Below are 17,903 nucleotides of genomic sequence, written 5' to 3'. Positions count from 1 at the left end.
TCTCATCGCGACTTTTTGAACATGTCCGGTTGCGATACGAAATCCCGTTGGTTCATCTTTCCCGTTGGTTCATCATCGATAACGCGTTCCCTCGAATATTTAACATCGTCGACGATATCAGTCAACATGGCAGCGACAATGAATATTGATCCCCCGCGGTTTAAAAGCGCGGAAAATAGCACCGCGTGTTAATGAAGCTCTCTTCTGATTACGCGCGGACTCGCGGACGTAATTTCCTGCGAGGAAATTGTATCCTGCCGCACTCGTTCGCGTTCTTTTAAAGGGCAGAGGAAAGAGGGTGCTTTCAATCGGCTTCTCTCTCCGTCCTTCGTAGAAATAGACTCGAGGTGTATTACTTCCGAGGACGGAGAAATCGTCGCGAATTGATTTTAAATGTTTTACAAACGCGAGAGCTTGAGAGTAAGTCCAAGACTAAAGCTCGAAGAAGCATCGAAGAAAGCAAGATCCTTATTTATTTTGAAGCTTCTTCCCCCATGTCTTACTGATCACTGAAGAATTAAATACATGAAAAGAACGATTCTGTTTGAAATATCGAAAAATTTAATCAATCACTTTACAGATCTGAAATTTATTTCGTTGGATCATTAGAATAATTATATAAAACGCTTAAATGTGATAATAATTTTTACCAGCAACCAGTTTAAACATTTTACATAATTATTTTAGTCTAATAAAATTATTTTTAGATCTATATTTGATCAAATTTTTTTAAATCGACAAAACTATTCTTTCTAAATGCTAAAGGCATTATTTTTTTTTACAAAAAGTTTTCACTTTTATTGTAAGATATATTATTTAGAGAAATTATTCGGAAAAGATTATTCTAAAAAAAATTATATGATATTATAAGATAATTTACATATTTTTAAGAGATTCTTTTACAGATGTTACGTAGAGATAAAAAAAGAAGGACTGAGAAGCCATCCCTCCGGGATGTTACGATTTAATTTTACGACATTCTAAAGAGAATTCAGGAGGTTGACACTGTTGAAGCTTCGTCTGAGATATAGAGCACAAAACGTTAGCGGCCATGAAGACCTACAAAGTGTGGAGCTTTCGTTGCGTGAATGGCCTTGGTCGAAGCTACGTATTAGGCCGATAAACGGTGTATCGATCGATTCACCGTTGTCCCCATAAAACTCATCCATTTCCTTATCCACCCGTCGTTTGTCCTGTGATTTATTTATTTGGCGAGAGTGAGATAGTAAAAAAGAAAGCTACAGAGAACGAGATGAATAGACCTGTTCGTGTTTGCTCGATTTACCGAGACGTATTTACTGCTACACGCCGGTAATCGGATTGTGTATGCCGAGAGAAAGAGAGAAAGAGAAAGAGAGGGAGAGAGAGAGAGAGAGATGTCTCTCCCTTATTGAACATCACGTAAACCTCCTTGCCACGAGGAAAAATGCAATAGTAAAGCTCAATGAATTTTCCGGATCTATTCGTAGAGACAAAATGATCGTTGTAGGACACGCTCTAGGATGGGAGAGACATTGATAACGAGAAATCTCTTCTTCGGCCAATCGTAAGGGAACCTTGATATTTCTGATATTTCTTGTTGATAAAAACTTATAAAGTAATCTTCTTATTTTACTCTTTCGAGCACATCAATTCCACAAAAAGTGACGCCGTAATAAATATTGCTCTACGTTTCCTGCTTCAGTCCTGTTCCTGAAATTGAAGAGATCGTTTCTGGCATGTTAATTGGGAGGATTTCGAGGACAACAAACCATCCCCCATGGGGGATGGTACGCGGAAGGCTCACTTCGGCGAGTCGGAGATCGACGATCCGCCCACTCTCGCGTACACCTCTCCTGAGATTGCGCGGGCAATTTTCTCGAGCTTTCGTGCCTGCTTCCGCGACGAGCTTGCAGCAGGCGTGCTCGATCAGTCGTCCGTCGTCCGTCCGCGTCCGCGTTTTTTTTCGCGCGAGTCGCGATGTGCTCCGGCCGGCTCGCAAGCGACTCGTACTTCTGCCGAAGTTCTGTCAACGACAGAATCGAACGAGTTTGGAACGATTAAGCTCGAGAACTTTTCGCGCCATGTCATCACTCTGATTACACATATTTAATTAATGTAAAATGTAACGTGGAATTTTCTAATTTGAGAGATCTGCCTCATATTATAATAAAGCCAAGTTGATTACTCGACATGCAAAAAACGATAAAAAATTAAATTAAAAATACGTCCTTATTTTATATTTACGTTTCATGTTTATTGAAATAAATTAGAAAGTAAAGTCGAAGCTTTTAAATTAAACTGCGCTTTCTGTTGAATTGCTTAACGATATTTTTACAATTGTACGCTTATAACATTTCGCGAGAAAGAGTTGACCATGAAAATCGCGATTAGATCGCGGTGTTGCCTCTTTGAACAATAATGCATTTCAATACACGCGAGTGCCCCGACGTTATATCGCTCAGCCTGCGTCGCGCGAGATAAGAGTTGACCATGGTGGACAAATTGCACGAGTATGAGGGACTCACGGGTAGGATTCATGGTGTTCGCGATACCATCAGGGAACGATGGAGCGTGTGGAAAGAGTGGAAAGACAGCTTGAATCTGAATCAAGGCCTGGACGGATTGAGAAATCATCTACGAAAGCCACCGAAGTTGGAGCGCACTTTAGAGGACTATTCGCACATCTACAGGTGAAGAATTCCTTTTTGTTTAGTTTCGAACATACATTAGTGCATTATTAGATTAATTTCTTACATAAGTATAACACAATTTAACGTATACAATTTTAAAATAGCTTTATGCATTAAACTTCGGTATTATAATTTAATATTTATGTTGCTCATGCTTATGTATAGAAATATGAATTATAATATAATATAATTTGATTAGATTTTTTTTTCTCTATTCTGTCTATTTTTCTAATAATCCCAGAAAGAAAACCCGCGCCGAACTGGTGAGAGTGTCGGCAGCGGTAATGGGGATCGAGTTTTCATACGCTGCGGAGACCGCCTTCGTCTCGCCGACGCTGCTCAAGATCGGTGTCGATCACCAGCACATGACTCTGGTATGGGCACTCAGCCCCCTCGTAGGCTTCTTCGTGACGCCTATCCTCGGCAGTATGAGCGATCGCTGTAGGCTCAAGTCTGGCAGAAGGCGACCTTTCATTCTCCTGTTGGCTCTCGGAGTCTTCATAGGCAAGGCGCAGGCTCCTTTATTCATCTTAATATTTAAAAATATCTTTTGCTATACCTGTCATTTCTGTCTCCTCTATCCAAATACAAATTTGTTTGATGTTCTTCTGGTGGAAACTTTGAGGTGTTACGCATTCGCATTTTCGTAGGTCTCATCTTGGTGCCGAACGGCGAGCATATCGGTTACTTATTCGGCGACACGCCATTCCGCACGAACGACACGATCCCACTTGGACATCGCACAACGGCGAAGGAGGCGCCCGAACCCGTTGGAAAGGCTTCCTCGCACTCCTGGGGCATCTTCTTCACTATTCTCGGCACGGTGCTGCTCGATTTCGACGCCGACGCCTGTCAGAGCCCGGCGAGAGCGTATCTCCTCGACGTCACTATACCTGGTAAGATATATTAAGACTTAAAGTACGTCCTGTTTTTTTTCGAATTGATAATTTTAAAATTTAATTCTCTTAAATATATAATGCGAAAAAAATAGACGAGAGATAATTATGCAATTTTACGAAATTTAGAAGATATTTTTTTCTATTTTATTAACGTCCGAATTGTTCAGAGGATCATGCGAAAGGTCTAAGCACGTTCACCATAATGGCGGGCTTGGGAGGCTTCATGGGCTACGGTTTGGGCGGCATTAATTGGGACGTTACTTCGCTCGGTGTTCTGCTGGGTGGACATCTGCACGCGACTTTCACTCTCATCACGATCATCTTCCTCATCTGCGTGATCTGCACAGTCACCAGCTTCAAGGAGATCCCTCTCGAATTACTCGAACGAGATCAGTACCGTCAAGTAGATGAGTCGAGGGTGAAGGGCGTTTCTACAAAATTTTATTCATCCTCCCATTTTATTTTTCCTTTGATAAAACTGATATTCTTTTTAGGCTACGGAAGAAATCCAAAGAGTGGAGGACGAGCGAAAGGAACGCGAGAAGATCATCTCCGAGGAATCGAAAACGTACGGTGCGCTCGATGCAGAACACGAAACGGAAGTTCCTTCGAAAACAGAAGTGAGCACCGAACCTATTCTCTGAGATCTGAATCCAATTTCTTATTTTACGTTCTTATTTTTTTATTTTATAGCATGAGATTAAAATGAAAAGCGCCGAGCTATCTAATCATCGTGAAAATAAGATTGAAAAGTCAGTGAAAACACTTTTAGAGAATGATTGTTAATAAACGCTAGTATAAATTATCAATTAAGGAATTCGCCCTCCGTCCGCTCCAGACACAGCCCTCCGATCCTCCCGAAGAACGTCCGATTCCCGAAGGCAGCCACGTCAATTACGGCTTCGACGATATCGGGGGGGGTGAAGTAAATCACAGGGCGACCCTGAAGGAGTATCTGCTGTCCATTGTCTACATGCCGCGCAGTCTTCGCCAGGTTTGTCTAACGAATCTATTTTGCTGGATGGCACACGTATGCTACTCCCTGTACTTTACGGACTTTGTGGGCGAGGCGGTGTTCGGTGGGAATCCACGGGCACCCATGGACACCGACGAGCGTGAGCTTTATGAGGAGGGTGTGCGATTCGGATGCTGGGGCATGTCCATGTATTCCCTATCCTGCTCATGCTACTCGCTGATCATCGAGCGACTGATCCAGCGTTTCCGGGCACGTAAAGTAAGCTCCGTTACACTTAATCTTGGTGCTCGTCAGTCTGAATTTGATATTATTTATCTATTTCTCTCTCTTTAATAGCTTTATAATATAAAATGATTTTTAGATGATAAGTCACGTGTACTGATTCTCGAAAAATCTTATGAGTATAGAATTGCAAATATAAATAATTAATTTCTCAAGATAAAATCCGCGAACGATTGGACGATATTTTTGCAAGGTCTCATCAAATATTTTCATGCACATCCAGGTTTACATATACGGACTGCTCTTCTACAGCATCGGCATGCTCCTAATGGCCCTGACGAAACATCCGGTGGGCGTCATCATCTTCTCGTGGACCGCTGGTGTCATGTATTCCACATTGTTTACTATGCCCTATTTATTGGTGGCGCATTATCACGCATCCTCGACTTTTGCCCTAACAACTGCGGGCGATGCGATTTCCGGCGGTTTCGTGCGCGGCCTGGGAACTGACGTTGCCATCGTCTCTTCTATGGTATTCCTGGCGCAGTTTCTGCTATCCTGTTGCCTGGGTACGATCGTCAGCCTCACAGGCACCACCGCGGCGGTGGTCTATGTCGCCAGTATTCTGGCAATATGCGGTGCAGCCTCAGCCACGCAGATCATGTATCTGGATCTGTGAATCTCGCTTGTCAATCAATCATTTCAATGATTAATTGTAATGTTTCATGTAGCTGTCCATAATCCATCGACTGCGTGAAAGAAAGTAGAATAGTCGTTACATTCGCATACAAAATGTAAAATGTTTCGTTAGTTGCAAATAATTGTGAGATAATGTGTTAAGTTGGAAAGTGGAGAATGGAGAATAGATTTGTAAGATAATCATGGCCAATTAATTATCATTATACTAAACATTAATCGATAATTGTCAATTTTAGTGATTGCCTCATCTATAGTTTTGTCCGCTTCGTTTAAGTAACTTTGTCGTTATCGTTTCAACGTATATTTTACTAGCTTTTTAATACTGTTGATTAATATTTATTGTATTAATTATATACGAATTGTTAAGTGTTTCATAAATATACTGATGAAATAGCTATTTAGGAATTTGTTCTAAAATAATATATATCTTTATTAAGTAACTAAAAGAACGGATGTGTATACAATGTATAACGTAACAAGTAAACGATCGATCATTAGTCCAACATTAGTCCAAGTTGAACGAATGATTCCGGATGATTCATGTGCGAAGATTATTAATACATTTTTCCAAGATATCTTTCCTGATCCTTGGATAATCCGTATTCTGTTTCAACACTTCGTTACACGCGTCAATCGCGTCAGCGTAGGCTTTCGCCTTTAAACAGCAGTAAGCCAACTTGTAGCCAACTGATAGCTTCGTTTTGCCGCCGCATTTCCAGGCTTGAGCGTATCTCGCTGCCGCATCGCGATAATTCTGATCCTTCTCGGCAATGTAGCCTGAAAAGAAAAAATATATTAAAATCATTAAAATTTTAAATCTATTTTAAACACATAATAATTTGTAACAGATTTGTAATAGATTTTATATGTTATCTTTTTAATTGTTATCTGACCCGATAGTTCGTGAGCCCGCACGCAGGTAGCGTTATGTTGCAGCACTCGTTTTAGCAGCTCATTCGCCAATTCATATTTACTGGATTGCACGTAGATGTCTGCCAACAGTAACCAGCAACGCTCCAAGTATTCGGCGTCCTCAAAAGTCCAAACGTTCTTACTGACGCGCTTTAAATGATTCCGGGCGCGCGGAGTTTGCTTTAGCAGGATATGTGCGGTAGCCATACCAAGAGCAGGTCCTACATGATCCCTCAAATTTTCCTGACTAGCCAATGCAGTACAATCCTGCAGAGCTTTCTCGATGTTGGATTTTTGCTTAGTGGCCAACAGAAAGAAGTTGCTGAGAAGCTTATGAGTCAGTTCCTCGTGAGGACTTCCCTTGGGATTCAATTCCTACAATATTTCTGTTATTAAAATCATTAAAATAAAAAAGTTAATGCTTTAAATAAAAATTGAACCCATTGGTATTAAACGTACTTGCAGCAATCGATAGGCCGTCCTCAAAGCCATTGTTCTCGAATCCTGATATTCAGCATCTTCGTCATTGAAGGCCTCGTTTGATAGAGTAGTGTCATCGTCCGGATCCAAACAAATCTCAATCATGTTATAGATTGCTTGTTGGCCCCATTCTGGATCGCGTCGCGCGAAATTGAAATTGCGAAGAGCAGAGTTCAGCTTGCCGGTTCGCCAATCTAGCAATCCGGCACAATAATAAAAACCAGCCTCGACATTGCCGATGCCCATCGCGACCTGCGCACGTTGCAACCATTCGTCAAGATCATCCATAGCACCTATGATACAGATTATGTGTTAATATAATGTTATTAAAATATCTCCGATAAAAATGAAAAATTTGAAAAATGCGAAACCTGTCCTGCGCGAAACTTCTATCAATCTTGCCAGGGCGGTCCAATAAGTAGGTTGGCGTATTAACAATTGTCGAAAATGGAATGCCGCGGTCTCGAAATCCACTTTACGAAACGCGAGGTCCGCCATCATCACAGATGCAGCCTCGTTATTAGGATCGGCGTTCAGCAAAATAGAACAATTCTGTGCGCACCGGTCTAAGTTGTTCATCTAATAAAGAATTATCTGTTAGTAATTTTTTGTAAAATTAATTCTGATAATCAATAAACAGAAACCAACATTTCATTTTATGGATTCTCCTATTAATAGGAAATCCCTTCCGTTCTTATCCTTTCCGTTAGAAATTAAGATTCTAGATTAGAATAAATCTCGAGATTTTGAAATTTAACTAGTCCATATTTTATTCACCTGCATATATAACTTTGCCAAGGAGAGTAGAGCATTCACATCGGTAGGTTTGTGAGCCAATGCTTCCTTGTAATACACGATGGCTTCATCATAATTGCGTAAGGTCGACGCGTAGTCAGCCATTGTTAGGCAGATATTTGCCAACATATGTTTCTGATCTGCGACGTCTGGCGAAATGGCGATACGCTGGATATATCGATGCTGATTCTCCTTGGCTTCCTTCAAAGTAGCCAATGCGCCTCTAACGTTGCCCGATTTCTCACGCACCTTAGCGAGTAATAATAATTCTTGTCCTCTCATCTCTAAACTTAGGATATAGGTCTCGCCTCGCTTGTCTAGAATAAAATTAAAATAGATATATAATATATTTATTTGGTCTAGTATATTACGATTAAAGTAAAAATAAAATAAAAATATAAAGTAATATTATTAATAGTAATACTATTAATTGTAATAGACAAAAAAATTACTTTGCAGCTCTTGCACCAAAGTGGCTTCCGCTTTGTCATACTGTTTCATCTTCATATACAATTTAGCCAGATCTAATTTTAAGGCTGCACAATTTTCCTGTTTCACTATATCCTTGTAATAATTGATCGCTTTCGCGTATTGATGTGCCTTGACAAGCGCCTTACCCATGTTGTTCGCGATAATCACTTTATCAATCGGATTCTGTGAGAGCGCTTGCTCGTATGCCTCTATCGCTCTTTCAGGTTCTTGTATGGACATGTAAGCGTTACCCAGCATACTATACGTTCTCGGTCCGGGACAATGCTCAACCAATTCTCTAAAAAGCAAACAGTAATAATGTAACGTTCATCCTATAATAAGTCCTATACAAATAATATATTCAATAAATATAAAAACTAATTAATAGAACATAAATGATAAAAATCAAATTCTATACCTAAAACATTTGGCGAACGCCTGACGATCCTTCCTGTAATTTAAGTTGATTTCAGCCAATCTAGTGTGTGCCTGCAAGTAATATGGTTGCCCTGGATGGATATTTTGCAAGCAGCTTATAGCATTCTCCAATTCTTTCATGTCTAGATAGACCTCGGCCGTACCAATAGTGATTCTTCCAAGCTCAGTAGTATTGGCAAGATTTATTTTCGCCTCGTCGATTACTGCCAGTGCCTCAGTAAAGCGCTTTGCCTTGCTATATGCCGCAATCAGTTCTAAATACAAGGTGGCTCGGTCGGATGTGGACATGTCGGATTTTCTATTGCTGCCCCCAGTCAATCCGGCCAGTGACATGGCCGTCTGGCAACTTTTAATACAGTTCTCCAAATCACCAGTTTCTCGCTGCACCATGCCGATGATCAGATGATAGACTGGTTCGTCTCGGATCTTGAAGTTATAGCTCAGACCAACTTCTAAGCTTTGCGAAGCGAGCTGGTACTTGCCCTGATAGGCCAGAATTTGAGCCATTGTAAGATGAGCCTGTGCATTGGATGGTTCTACTGTATCCAACAATTTCCTCAGCAAAATCAACGCGCCTTCGTAATCTCCACTCTGCATTCGGGCCTTGCTGAGGAGCAGCAGAGCCACGCTGGATCCCGGACAGGCCTCCACTAGCCGTTCCAACAAACGGACACTCGGTTCCTTCTCGACTGCACTACCCAGCTTAAAAAATATGACAAATTTAAGCAAAAAGAAATAATTACTCTTAAAAATAATTTACTTTTTTTTGACTCAATGTCATAATATTGTAATAAATAAACTTGTAAAGTATATTTGATTTATTGAATTTTTTCAAAGAAGACAGTCACCTCGTCGCTCATCGGGGATTTATTCAAAGAATACATTAAACGTTGCTTCGCAATCTCAAGACACAGATCTGGTTTAAGCTCGGTGAGATATTCATAGCCATAGGGAAGTCCTTCGCTGCTCTTCAACAAGACATTCGCCGCCGTATCCAGATAATCGAGTGCCTTAACGCGATTTTCATTAGAAGCAATCTTTGCAGACATAAACAACAATCGTACATTCCTCGAATGTGGTTGTATTTCCATCATAATCTCCACCTGCGGGATATGATACACAAATTAGTTTCTCTAACATCAGATCAATCATATCAATTTAGAAATTTTTTTCAGAGAATTACGTGTATATTTTGTCAATTGTGATTTAATTCACCTGTTGTCGCGCCTGGTCCAGATCCTCTGCGGATCCCTCTAATAACTGACAATGAGCTAATCCCATAAGCGCTGTGAAAGAAGACGGATCCGCGCGAATGGTGCTTTTATACCAGCGTTCGGCGTCCTTGACATTATTCAGCGCAGCATACAGATCGCCTAGCTCCGCCATCAACTCAGCGTTGCTTGACGATGTCGCTTGCAGCATCTTCTCAGCCACGCGTGCCAGCTCTGACAAGATCCCGTGATCCTGGAACGCTATACCAGCGAATAGTCGCAAGTTCTCGATCAGCAGAAATACGTTCTTTGGTTCAGCAAGCAGCAAATTACGCAGAAACAGCTGCAACTGCGGCAAACCCTCGCTGGGATTGCCATCCCTGCATAAAGCTACCACGGAGCTCGCCTTGATAGCATCCAAGTTGTTTGATTCAATCGAGAGTATACGGTTCACCATTTCTAATACTTGCTCCCAATCTTTCGCCGCCAGTAGACACTTCATCTTCTCTATCAATGGCAGCGGTTGCTTGGAGTAACGTACGATCAAAGAGTTTAATATGAGAGTAGCTTCCGAATAGTCCCCGACACGTTGTTTCGTTTCTGCGGAGCCTAACAGCGCGCTCAAGTTCCTCGGCTCTTCCTTCAGAACGGAATCAAAGAGGTTTCCTGCCTCCACTGCATCTGCGCCGGATTTTAAACTAAGCTCCAGCCATCCCTTGACAAGTAACACATTGATATTCATAGGTTTCAGCTTGCACGCCCTGTCCACGTATTCTTTCGCCTTGTCCGCTCGACGAGAAAAAAGTAACATAGACGCTGCGAGATACAACGCGACACAAGAAGCTTTCCTGCGCTCATCTCGTATTCTGTTCTCCATCTGAGTTACAGTGCTCCTCTCTATGTCCCCATCGACCAGGGCAATGTTCTGTACGAGTAATGCAGGCAATATAAAATCCGCATAGTTTAACAAACTGGCACTCTCCTTGATGGCCTCGTGGCTTTTGCCAACGAGAACATACGCCAGACAGAGCAGGAGCCTTAGCCGCTCGCTGTTCGGATAAGCGTCGCGCGCTTGCTTGATTTGAGCCAACATACCATTGTAATAATGCTGTCGGCAGTGCCATTCGATTAAAGCTATGTATTCCGTTTCATCCATTTTGTCTCTGTCTTATATCTAAGTCATCTGAATCTCTCTAAATCTGTCCTAGAATAAGATATATGTGTTAGAATCTTGAAAATATAAATTATAATTCTTAATATTTTTCTGAATCCTTCTAATGCAAGAGTTAAAATCTTTTAGCATAAGAATGTAGATATTACTTAATAAAACAGAATTTTCAGCGTCGAATAATTATTTTCGAATGTATATAAATTAAAAATAATTATTTTTATCAACTACGTGGAAATCTCTTAATTTTCGGATTTTGAAAACTTTAATCAGATCAAAATAAATTATCAAATTTTTCGTACTCTCATGTTCTATTCATATTTCATTAATAATTATTTATTTGTACATGTTTCATTTTTTTAAATATTTATTTTTACATATAATCTTTTTTTACTTACGTTCACAGCGTCCAGCCGTGAAAAGCACCGCGATTTACATTATCGCGTAGCATACAAGAATCCACCGTTTGTGGTATTCTTTCATTTGCTTTGAATGTGATAATTCCTGTTTTTTACAATTTGTCGCTCACATTTTGTTGATAATATCGGAGCAATAAGGCGAAATCGACGAGCAAAAGCGAGACAGATAGGTTAAGTCACATCTGTTGACAACGCCGTTGCCGTGGCAACTGCATACGTACCTGTCCCTCGACGTCCCCACCCGTCATTCAAATTATTGAATTTTTTTTAAACTTCAATTTTGGAACTAACAAATTAATTGATGCGATTTCAAAGCAACAATGCAAGCTTCTTTTCTTTCTGACGGATATCTAAACTTTAGATTCTATTATCCGGAAAGAGTTACTTTCAAGCGTGAAGACATTCTTAATGCACATTATAAATTTATACATTATATAAATATAATAATATAAAAATAAATATAATAACTATTTGGTGATTATAAAATAATTCAATAATTATCAAGCGTTGATGAACAATCTGAATATTAATCCGCATGGCGAAAATATAAGAATTATTATAAAAAAATAGTATTTTGTTATTTTATCTTGAGACGAGCACGCAGAGTAGAGAAAAAAATATTTGTATATAGAGATTTCAAAAATCTATTATTTTAACGAACTATTTTTACATATCTTAATGTATACTTAATAATCCATGCAACGCACACCGAAGTCAATTGGTGTGTTAAAATTTTACATTAGTTTACATTTGTACACATTCGTAAATAGTACATTTTTTTAGCAATAAATAAAGCTATGTTTTAACTAAAAAAGTATCGAGACGATAGGATTAGGTTGATATCGAAACTACCCTTCTTCGGCACCTTCTTGAAGACTTCTAGCGAGACATTGGTCGTCCGCTTTACGGACCTAAAATTTCAATTGAACAATTTTAAAAAGATCATCAATCATATTATCTTATTGTACAATTCAATGCTTTTAAATTTCTGACCTACGGATTTTTCAATATCTTGTAAGATACGCAAAGAGAACTCACCGTACGTTGTCTATGTGTTTTACATCATACTTCTTGCAAAAGAACTCGGACAAATTCTCAAGAATAGGCTCGCTATGCAGCGCGATGAATTGTTCCCGGCAAATCTGAAGATTGAGATACATTAAATCACAACTTCATTCATATTTTTAATAGTATATATACGTTTCCGTATTATTTTTTACCTTGTTCATGATATCCACTGTGCATGGATGAGTCCAGAAACAATCGTGCACTGACATAAACGTAATGCCTGCTTGTTCGGAATACAAACTCGTCAACATCATATGAGATGAGTCTAACGAATGAATAAAATTCGGCGCGAAGGCATTCTTTTGTTTCATAGTATCCAGCTTCCTGTAAATGGTATTTGTATGATGTATCATTTAAAAAAGCGATACGTGTACGCAAAACACGAAAGACATGCATGACAGTTTCGAAAAACTTCAGGGGTTGATATAATTCAGAAATAAAAATTTTTGCGCTTATTAAACACATTAGTGTTAATATATTTACCTGGGAACCTTACTTTTCTGAAAAATAATCTTATTCCGTTTGGAATAGGGTTGTAAAACCGGAAGACCCAACGGCGTCACCCACTGTATATGCTGGTTGCATCTGGTCGTGATCGCGCGAGCACAATCGATGAACCAATTCTGTATCTCCTTCGCGCTCCCAAACATGTTCTGAAGGGCTGCGAATGTTTTATCAGTCAGGTACACGCTGCCGCCCCAAATATATTTTTCATCAAAATCCTTCAGATTACTGAGCTGTCTGGCGATCTGTAGTCTAGCACCGAATTTTGTCACACCATACACGGTGGTCATTACAGTTTGTTTCATGACCTTCCTACTGACGTTTCCCTCTAAGGCCTTAGCTACTTCGTTGCCAGCCTTCGCGTCCGTCTTCCTGTATTCGTCGACCATATTAGCAACAACGCTGTATACATCCTGTGGAGTGTCCGAAGGATACAAGTTCACGCTTTTCGCTCCTATCACATCTCTTCCGAGCGCGGCATAATGCTGCAATCCGTTGCAGCTACCATCTTGATGAATGGGAAGCCGGCATATGTACTCCTCCACATTCGGGGATTGTAGAGCATTATCTATCTCCTTGAACGCCGCCAAAGTTTGCCACGGTTCGTCGGCTTCAGCCCACCACATTTTTCCAATCAATGGATTTCTCGCGCTGTCGATGATCAGATCTAACATCTCATTTGCGAATTCCAATCGTTTATGCATCGGTTCCCGCTTCTTCAAACCGGTCATATTTATGGCGTGAATTTTTAACCAATCCAGACCTCCAGGTCCCAAGGGCTTTCCCTGTGCAAACATGAGGATCGCGCGGCCTAAATCCGAACTGAGATGAGTTAAATGAGGTGGCACCGGGTATGCTCTACCTCTAAAATCCAAATTGTGTGGCATCCAGAATGTCTTGTCTCTGAAATGATTGGCGAGGGACAATTTGTAGAGGCAGTCACACCATAGCGCATGCATCTCGTTCTTTCTACGTTTAAGTTGAAACAGCATTTTCGCTAATTCTGTATTATTTTCCTTGTTTGTTTTGTTCACAGACATCTCGGGCAACGACGACGCCATAGAGGACGGTTGAGGTACGTTCAATTTCTCCGAGCCTCCCTCTCGAAAGATTTGAATCAAGAGATCCAATATAGGCACGTTGATCCTCCAAGGAATTGAACCGAGTTGATTCAAGGAGTCGAGCACTGGATACAGCTGTTGTGTCGGCGTGTTCTTCAACAGACGTGATGATTTCATATAGGGATCACGAGCGAATATCACTTTGGAAAACAGATAACCACCGGTATTTACATCGACCCAAGGACGCGGTGGGGAATACATCGGCAAAGAGATCGTATTGAAGGGTAACGACTCTGGGTGTGAATCTTTATAGAGCCTGTGTATGTGAGGATGCGGTTTAATTTCCTCCATTAAATATTTATTAGAATGGATTCTGAATAGCAGATAAAACGCAGGTATGAGCCGTTCAGGTGCGTCGGGACTGGAGGCATATGGGATTTTCACGTCATTCACAATGATATTATATAAGAATTTGCCAACATTTATCATAGTATATTGAGACCACTCTGGTACAGTTATTTCGCAAGAGATGCCAGCCTTTTTTGCTTCCTGGACCAGCTGTTGCCATTTAATACGCCCGTTGCTGATTCTATCAGCGGGATTCATCTGCATGTACCACTTCAAATATTCTTTATAAATTTGAATCGAATTTTCTATGATATTATCCTTCATTTTTCGCTGAAATTCATATTTTTTATAAATATGCAATCCCAGCATTAGATAAAGTTGTGTCATGGTACAACTGTATCCCTCGGAAAATTTAGTCAAATACTCAATTTCGTTCATGATCGCATTAATGTATTCTTTTTTGGGTAGCACTTGCAGAAACGGATATAAGATTTTTAAATCGATTTTCAATTTTGTTTCTTTCTGTTTGAGATAAGATAAATTTCTCTCAAAAGCCTCAGTCACAGTTGATTTCCAGATCTTCTCCCATTCCGTGATCCGTTTGACAGCTTGCTCTCTAACATCAGGATTCCCAGTAAACAGTACAATATTTTTCACATTTATCTTGCACTGCTTCTCCATTCTAATCTGCCTATCTACCATATCCCGCAGCTCTTCCATAGTTACTACTCCCTTCGCCGGGCTCTGATAATTATTATTCGTTGTTAGATTGTTCAGCAAATTGCATTTGTGCGCCATGTTGATGTCCTTATAATAAACACGGTATTGCGGATCCAATGATTTGATAGTCTGAAGAATGGTATCAGTTTGCGTTTTGTTTATCTGCGATGTGTTTATTATTTCGTTAAAAGTGATGCCATTATAGTTCATATCTGCTATAATTTCTGTTGCACTTTCTGAAAGAAATTCCGTTCATATCTTAGATTCGTTGCAAAAAATAATTTGTACTTTTATATATTTCGTTATATATAATTACATGTTTCTAAAAAAAAATCTAAATTTTTAAAAAATATATATCAAATATATACCAGATCATCACCACAAAATAATTAAGAGAATAAATAAAAAAAATTAAGAAATATTTTGGATTTATAAAAAAAAATGTCGATAACATTCCATAAAAAATGTAATATATAAAATTTTGTATTAAAATATAATACATTATATTTTAAAGATTATTTTGCTATTTTTCCTATATCTTATGTACTTATTATTATTTTTAAGAAACATAATATATTTACCTCTTTTCTTTTCCTTATTTTTCATTTTGCCGATTATTTCGAACATAAGAGCGTACGTTTGAGAGTTTGGCTTGACAGAATCTGCTTTTATTATTCTATAGAGTTCGAATGACTTTTCCACTTGTACTTTAGTAACATGGTTCTTTAATAACAGATTATAGAGTGCAATAGTGGAAACTTTGCTGTGTTTAAATTGATCTTTATTCATACTGAGCATCTTAAAGGCCTTATGTGGCATATTGATTTGTATATACACGTCCATATGCGCCAATAATTTAGACACCATGTTTTCTTCAAAAAAATAATTCTCTGAGTCAATTGTTTCATATGTAAAGGGAATATTGGCATATGAATTTGAAGCCGTGTCTTCATATTCAGGTATCTGCGTACTAAAAAAAAACATACCATAGATAAATCTAAATATCTTATTATTCGGGCAGGAGATAGTAAATAACGAAAAGAAGAAATGGAAGAATGAAAGAAATACTTCAGAAGTTTAATAGAAAAGAGATTGTGAAAAAAAAGGAGAGAGCTAGAGGACAAAGAAGAAATAGCAAGTAAAGAAATAAGAAAAATAATAAGAAAATTAAGCATGGCAAAAGTAATGAGAATGGACGATCTAATGAAATACGAGAGAAAGAAATAAAAGAAAAGAACGATTTTGAAATATTATAATAGAATTTGAAAGAATAAAGAAAACTGGAATAATATTGTAATATTACTCACTCTCTTAATAAATAATAAATTTTTGTTCATTCATTCTTATATATTATTCCAATTAATTATATTTACAGATTATTCCAATTAGTCTTTATTTATAATTACTTACTATGTGTCATCCTGACTTTCATCTTTCGTATCAATTTGCTGCAACATATCCAGGAAGGAAGAATCCTTAATCAATGTAATCTGATCGTTTATTCCAGATGCTTTTAAATCCTCTATAACTGCAAATGTGTCATCTAATTGCTCATCAGATTTCTTAAGTACAGCATTTGCATCGATTGACTTATCATCCTAAATGTTATGTCAATATATTTAATATTTGTGGGAAATTTACATTCATAAACATCTTATGTTATTCAGATTCCAGTCTAGTTAAGATGCAATAGATGCAGATCATAAAATTTAATCTACTTACAAGAAAATTTTTTTTGAGCGTAGTTTTTTTATTAATATCTATTGCTTGTGTCGTAATTGTCTCCTTATTAAGACGAAAATTAGGGATCTCATGCAGTTTGTCTAGTGTAATATTAGGCTGATCAACCAAGACAGACACTTGAGCGGAACTCAATTTATGCACTGCTGCCTTCTTGTTGCTGGTTGTCTGGTTTGTTACTAATAATAATTTTAAAAAACAATTATTATTCGTTATTTTTTTATATTATATGTTGCTTTCTATATATTATAATTTCTATCTATCTATTATAATTTCAATTTAATATACCTTCCAATAATTCTGCATATTTTTTTGAACGACGCTTGATTTTTTTTTTCATAGGAGTTTGTAGTTCAACTATATCAGTCGTGTAATAGCGAATCGGCGTACATCTCATTGCTGAAAATACACAAAATGATTTATAATAGAGTTTACAATAGAAACAATCTCATTCGATGTTTATGTAATCTTCTATTTTACAAAGTCTGTTTGAAATATTTTGAGCTATAAATATGTGTGTGTGTGTGTGTGTGTGTGTGTGTGTGTGTATATATATATAATCTAATGAAGAAAAATTGATCACAGCTCCTGTTAACGTATGACATCGTTACATTCTGTTAACTAACGTGAATATAAATCAGGGCGAGACGTCCTGTGTCAATACACAGTCCAATTCTTGTCTTTCATGACTGGCATGAAAGAAAAAAAGTTGTAGAAAAATAAGAATCGAATCGAGATAAGGAAAGTCTGATTTCACAAACCGGCGAGGCATTATTTACAAACGCATGTTCCACAAACAAGACGTGTCTCGAACACGTGTTCACGTACCGCGAGGTGGTCTTAGGTGATGGAAATTGCAGAACGAGCACAATTGCCTCTGGTATTGGATGGTCGACCCCGTTGACATGATACGCGCATTCTGCGTCGAGATGGCGCGTGTCCTCAGGAAATTGAACATTTTTATGGTGATCCTGGGAGAGTCATCGAGTACAACGAAAATCAATAGCAATTAGCGGCGTAACGCACTAACCTCTTCGCACGAGCCGCCATAGTCGTAAAACATAATTGAGAGCGCGTTAGAAAAGGAGGGGGGGAAGCGT

The 17,903-nt window shown here is 38.7% G+C and overlaps 3 protein-coding genes across 5 annotated transcripts; 1 reads left to right on the top strand and 2 right to left on the bottom strand.

Moving 5' to 3' along the window:
• The first annotated feature begins 1,684 nt into the window (after positions 1-1,684).
• On the top strand, positions 1,685-5,865 carry lovit (loss of visual transmission). Of its 2 annotated transcripts, none has more exons than XM_089070515.1 (7): positions 1,685-2,672; positions 2,914-3,176; positions 3,323-3,568; positions 3,739-3,989; positions 4,066-4,191; positions 4,410-4,805; positions 5,053-5,865. In XM_089070515.1, exons 1-7 carry the CDS (start codon positions 2,473-2,475, stop codon positions 5,446-5,448), a joined length of 1,878 nt encoding a protein of 625 aa, XP_088926641.1. In that variant the 5' UTR covers positions 1,685-2,472; the 3' UTR covers positions 5,449-5,865. The 2 variants fall into 2 exon arrangements, with proteins under 2 accessions (XP_088926641.1, XP_088926631.1); XM_089070505.1 differs by having other exon boundaries at positions 4,386-4,805.
• An 8-nt stretch (positions 5,866-5,873) lies between these two features.
• LOC105422827 (tetratricopeptide repeat protein 21B) lies at positions 5,874-11,832 on the bottom strand. 2 transcript variants are annotated; one of them, XM_025217264.2, is made up of 10 exons: positions 11,342-11,832; positions 9,780-10,979; positions 9,413-9,667; positions 8,545-9,266; positions 8,108-8,424; positions 7,638-7,972; positions 7,232-7,439; positions 6,840-7,153; positions 6,362-6,755; positions 5,874-6,245 (listed from the first exon to the last, which is right to left on the bottom strand). In XM_025217264.2, the coding sequence occupies exons 2-10, from the start codon at positions 10,929-10,931 to the stop codon at positions 6,007-6,009; spliced, it is 3,936 nt and encodes a 1,311-aa protein (XP_025073049.2). In that variant the 5' UTR covers positions 10,932-10,979; positions 11,342-11,832; the 3' UTR covers positions 5,874-6,006. The 2 variants fall into 2 exon arrangements, with proteins under 2 accessions (XP_025073049.2, XP_088926528.1); XM_089070402.1 differs by having other exon boundaries at positions 6,443-6,755.
• Positions 11,833-11,982: 150 nt separating this feature from the next.
• mtRNApol (mitochondrial RNA polymerase) lies at positions 11,983-17,895 on the bottom strand. The gene is made up of 9 exons (XM_011632359.3): positions 17,632-17,895; positions 17,092-17,202; positions 16,786-16,982; positions 16,474-16,661; positions 15,645-16,033; positions 12,914-15,299; positions 12,583-12,754; positions 12,401-12,504; positions 11,983-12,273 (listed from the first exon to the last, which is right to left on the bottom strand). The coding sequence occupies exons 1-9, from the start codon at positions 17,759-17,761 to the stop codon at positions 12,165-12,167; spliced, it is 3,786 nt and encodes a 1,261-aa protein (XP_011630661.2). The 5' UTR covers positions 17,762-17,895; the 3' UTR covers positions 11,983-12,164.
• Between the last annotated feature and the right edge of the window lie 8 nt (positions 17,896-17,903).

The sequence above is a fragment of the Pogonomyrmex barbatus genome, unplaced genomic scaffold, assembly GCF_055798465.1.
Source record: "Pogonomyrmex barbatus isolate J1 unplaced genomic scaffold, ASM5579846v1 scaffold1, whole genome shotgun sequence".
NCBI classification, from domain to species: domain Eukaryota; kingdom Metazoa; phylum Arthropoda; class Insecta; order Hymenoptera; family Formicidae; genus Pogonomyrmex; species Pogonomyrmex barbatus.
This window is presented reverse-complemented; position numbering and strand designations above follow the sequence as displayed.

Bases quoted from the DNA above. Each gene is read 5' to 3' on its own strand.
- lovit (XM_089070505.1), top strand. From the start codon at position 2,473: ATGGTGGACAAATTGCACGAGTATGAGGGACTCACGGGTAGGATTCAT. The intron at 2,673-2,913 runs GTGAAGAATTCC...TAATAATCCCAG, and splicing joins GACTATTCGCACATCTACAG to AAAGAAAACCCGCGCCGAAC. The intron at 3,990-4,065 runs GTGAAGGGCGTT...TATTCTTTTTAG, and splicing joins GTCAAGTAGATGAGTCGAGG to GCTACGGAAGAAATCCAAAG.
- LOC105422827 (XM_025217264.2), bottom strand. From the start codon at position 10,931: ATGGATGAAACGGAATACATAGCTTTAATCGAATGGCACTGCCGACAG. The intron at 9,668-9,779 runs GTGAATTAAATC...CATATCCCGCAG, and splicing joins TGGACCAGGCGCGACAACAG to GTGGAGATTATGATGGAAAT. The intron at 8,425-8,544 runs GTATAGAATTTG...TTTGCTTTTTAG, and splicing joins GCGTTCGCCAAATGTTTTAG to AGAATTGGTTGAGCATTGTC.
- mtRNApol (XM_011632359.3), bottom strand. From the start codon at position 17,761: ATGTTCAATTTCCTGAGGACACGCGCCATCTCGACGCAGAATGCGCGT. The intron at 16,983-17,091 runs GTATATTAAATT...AATTATTATTAG, and splicing joins ATATGCAGAATTATTGGAAG to TAACAAACCAGACAACCAGC. The intron at 15,300-15,644 runs GTAAATATATTA...AATTTCTTTCAG, and splicing joins AAATAAGGAAAAGAAAAGAG to AAAGTGCAACAGAAATTATA.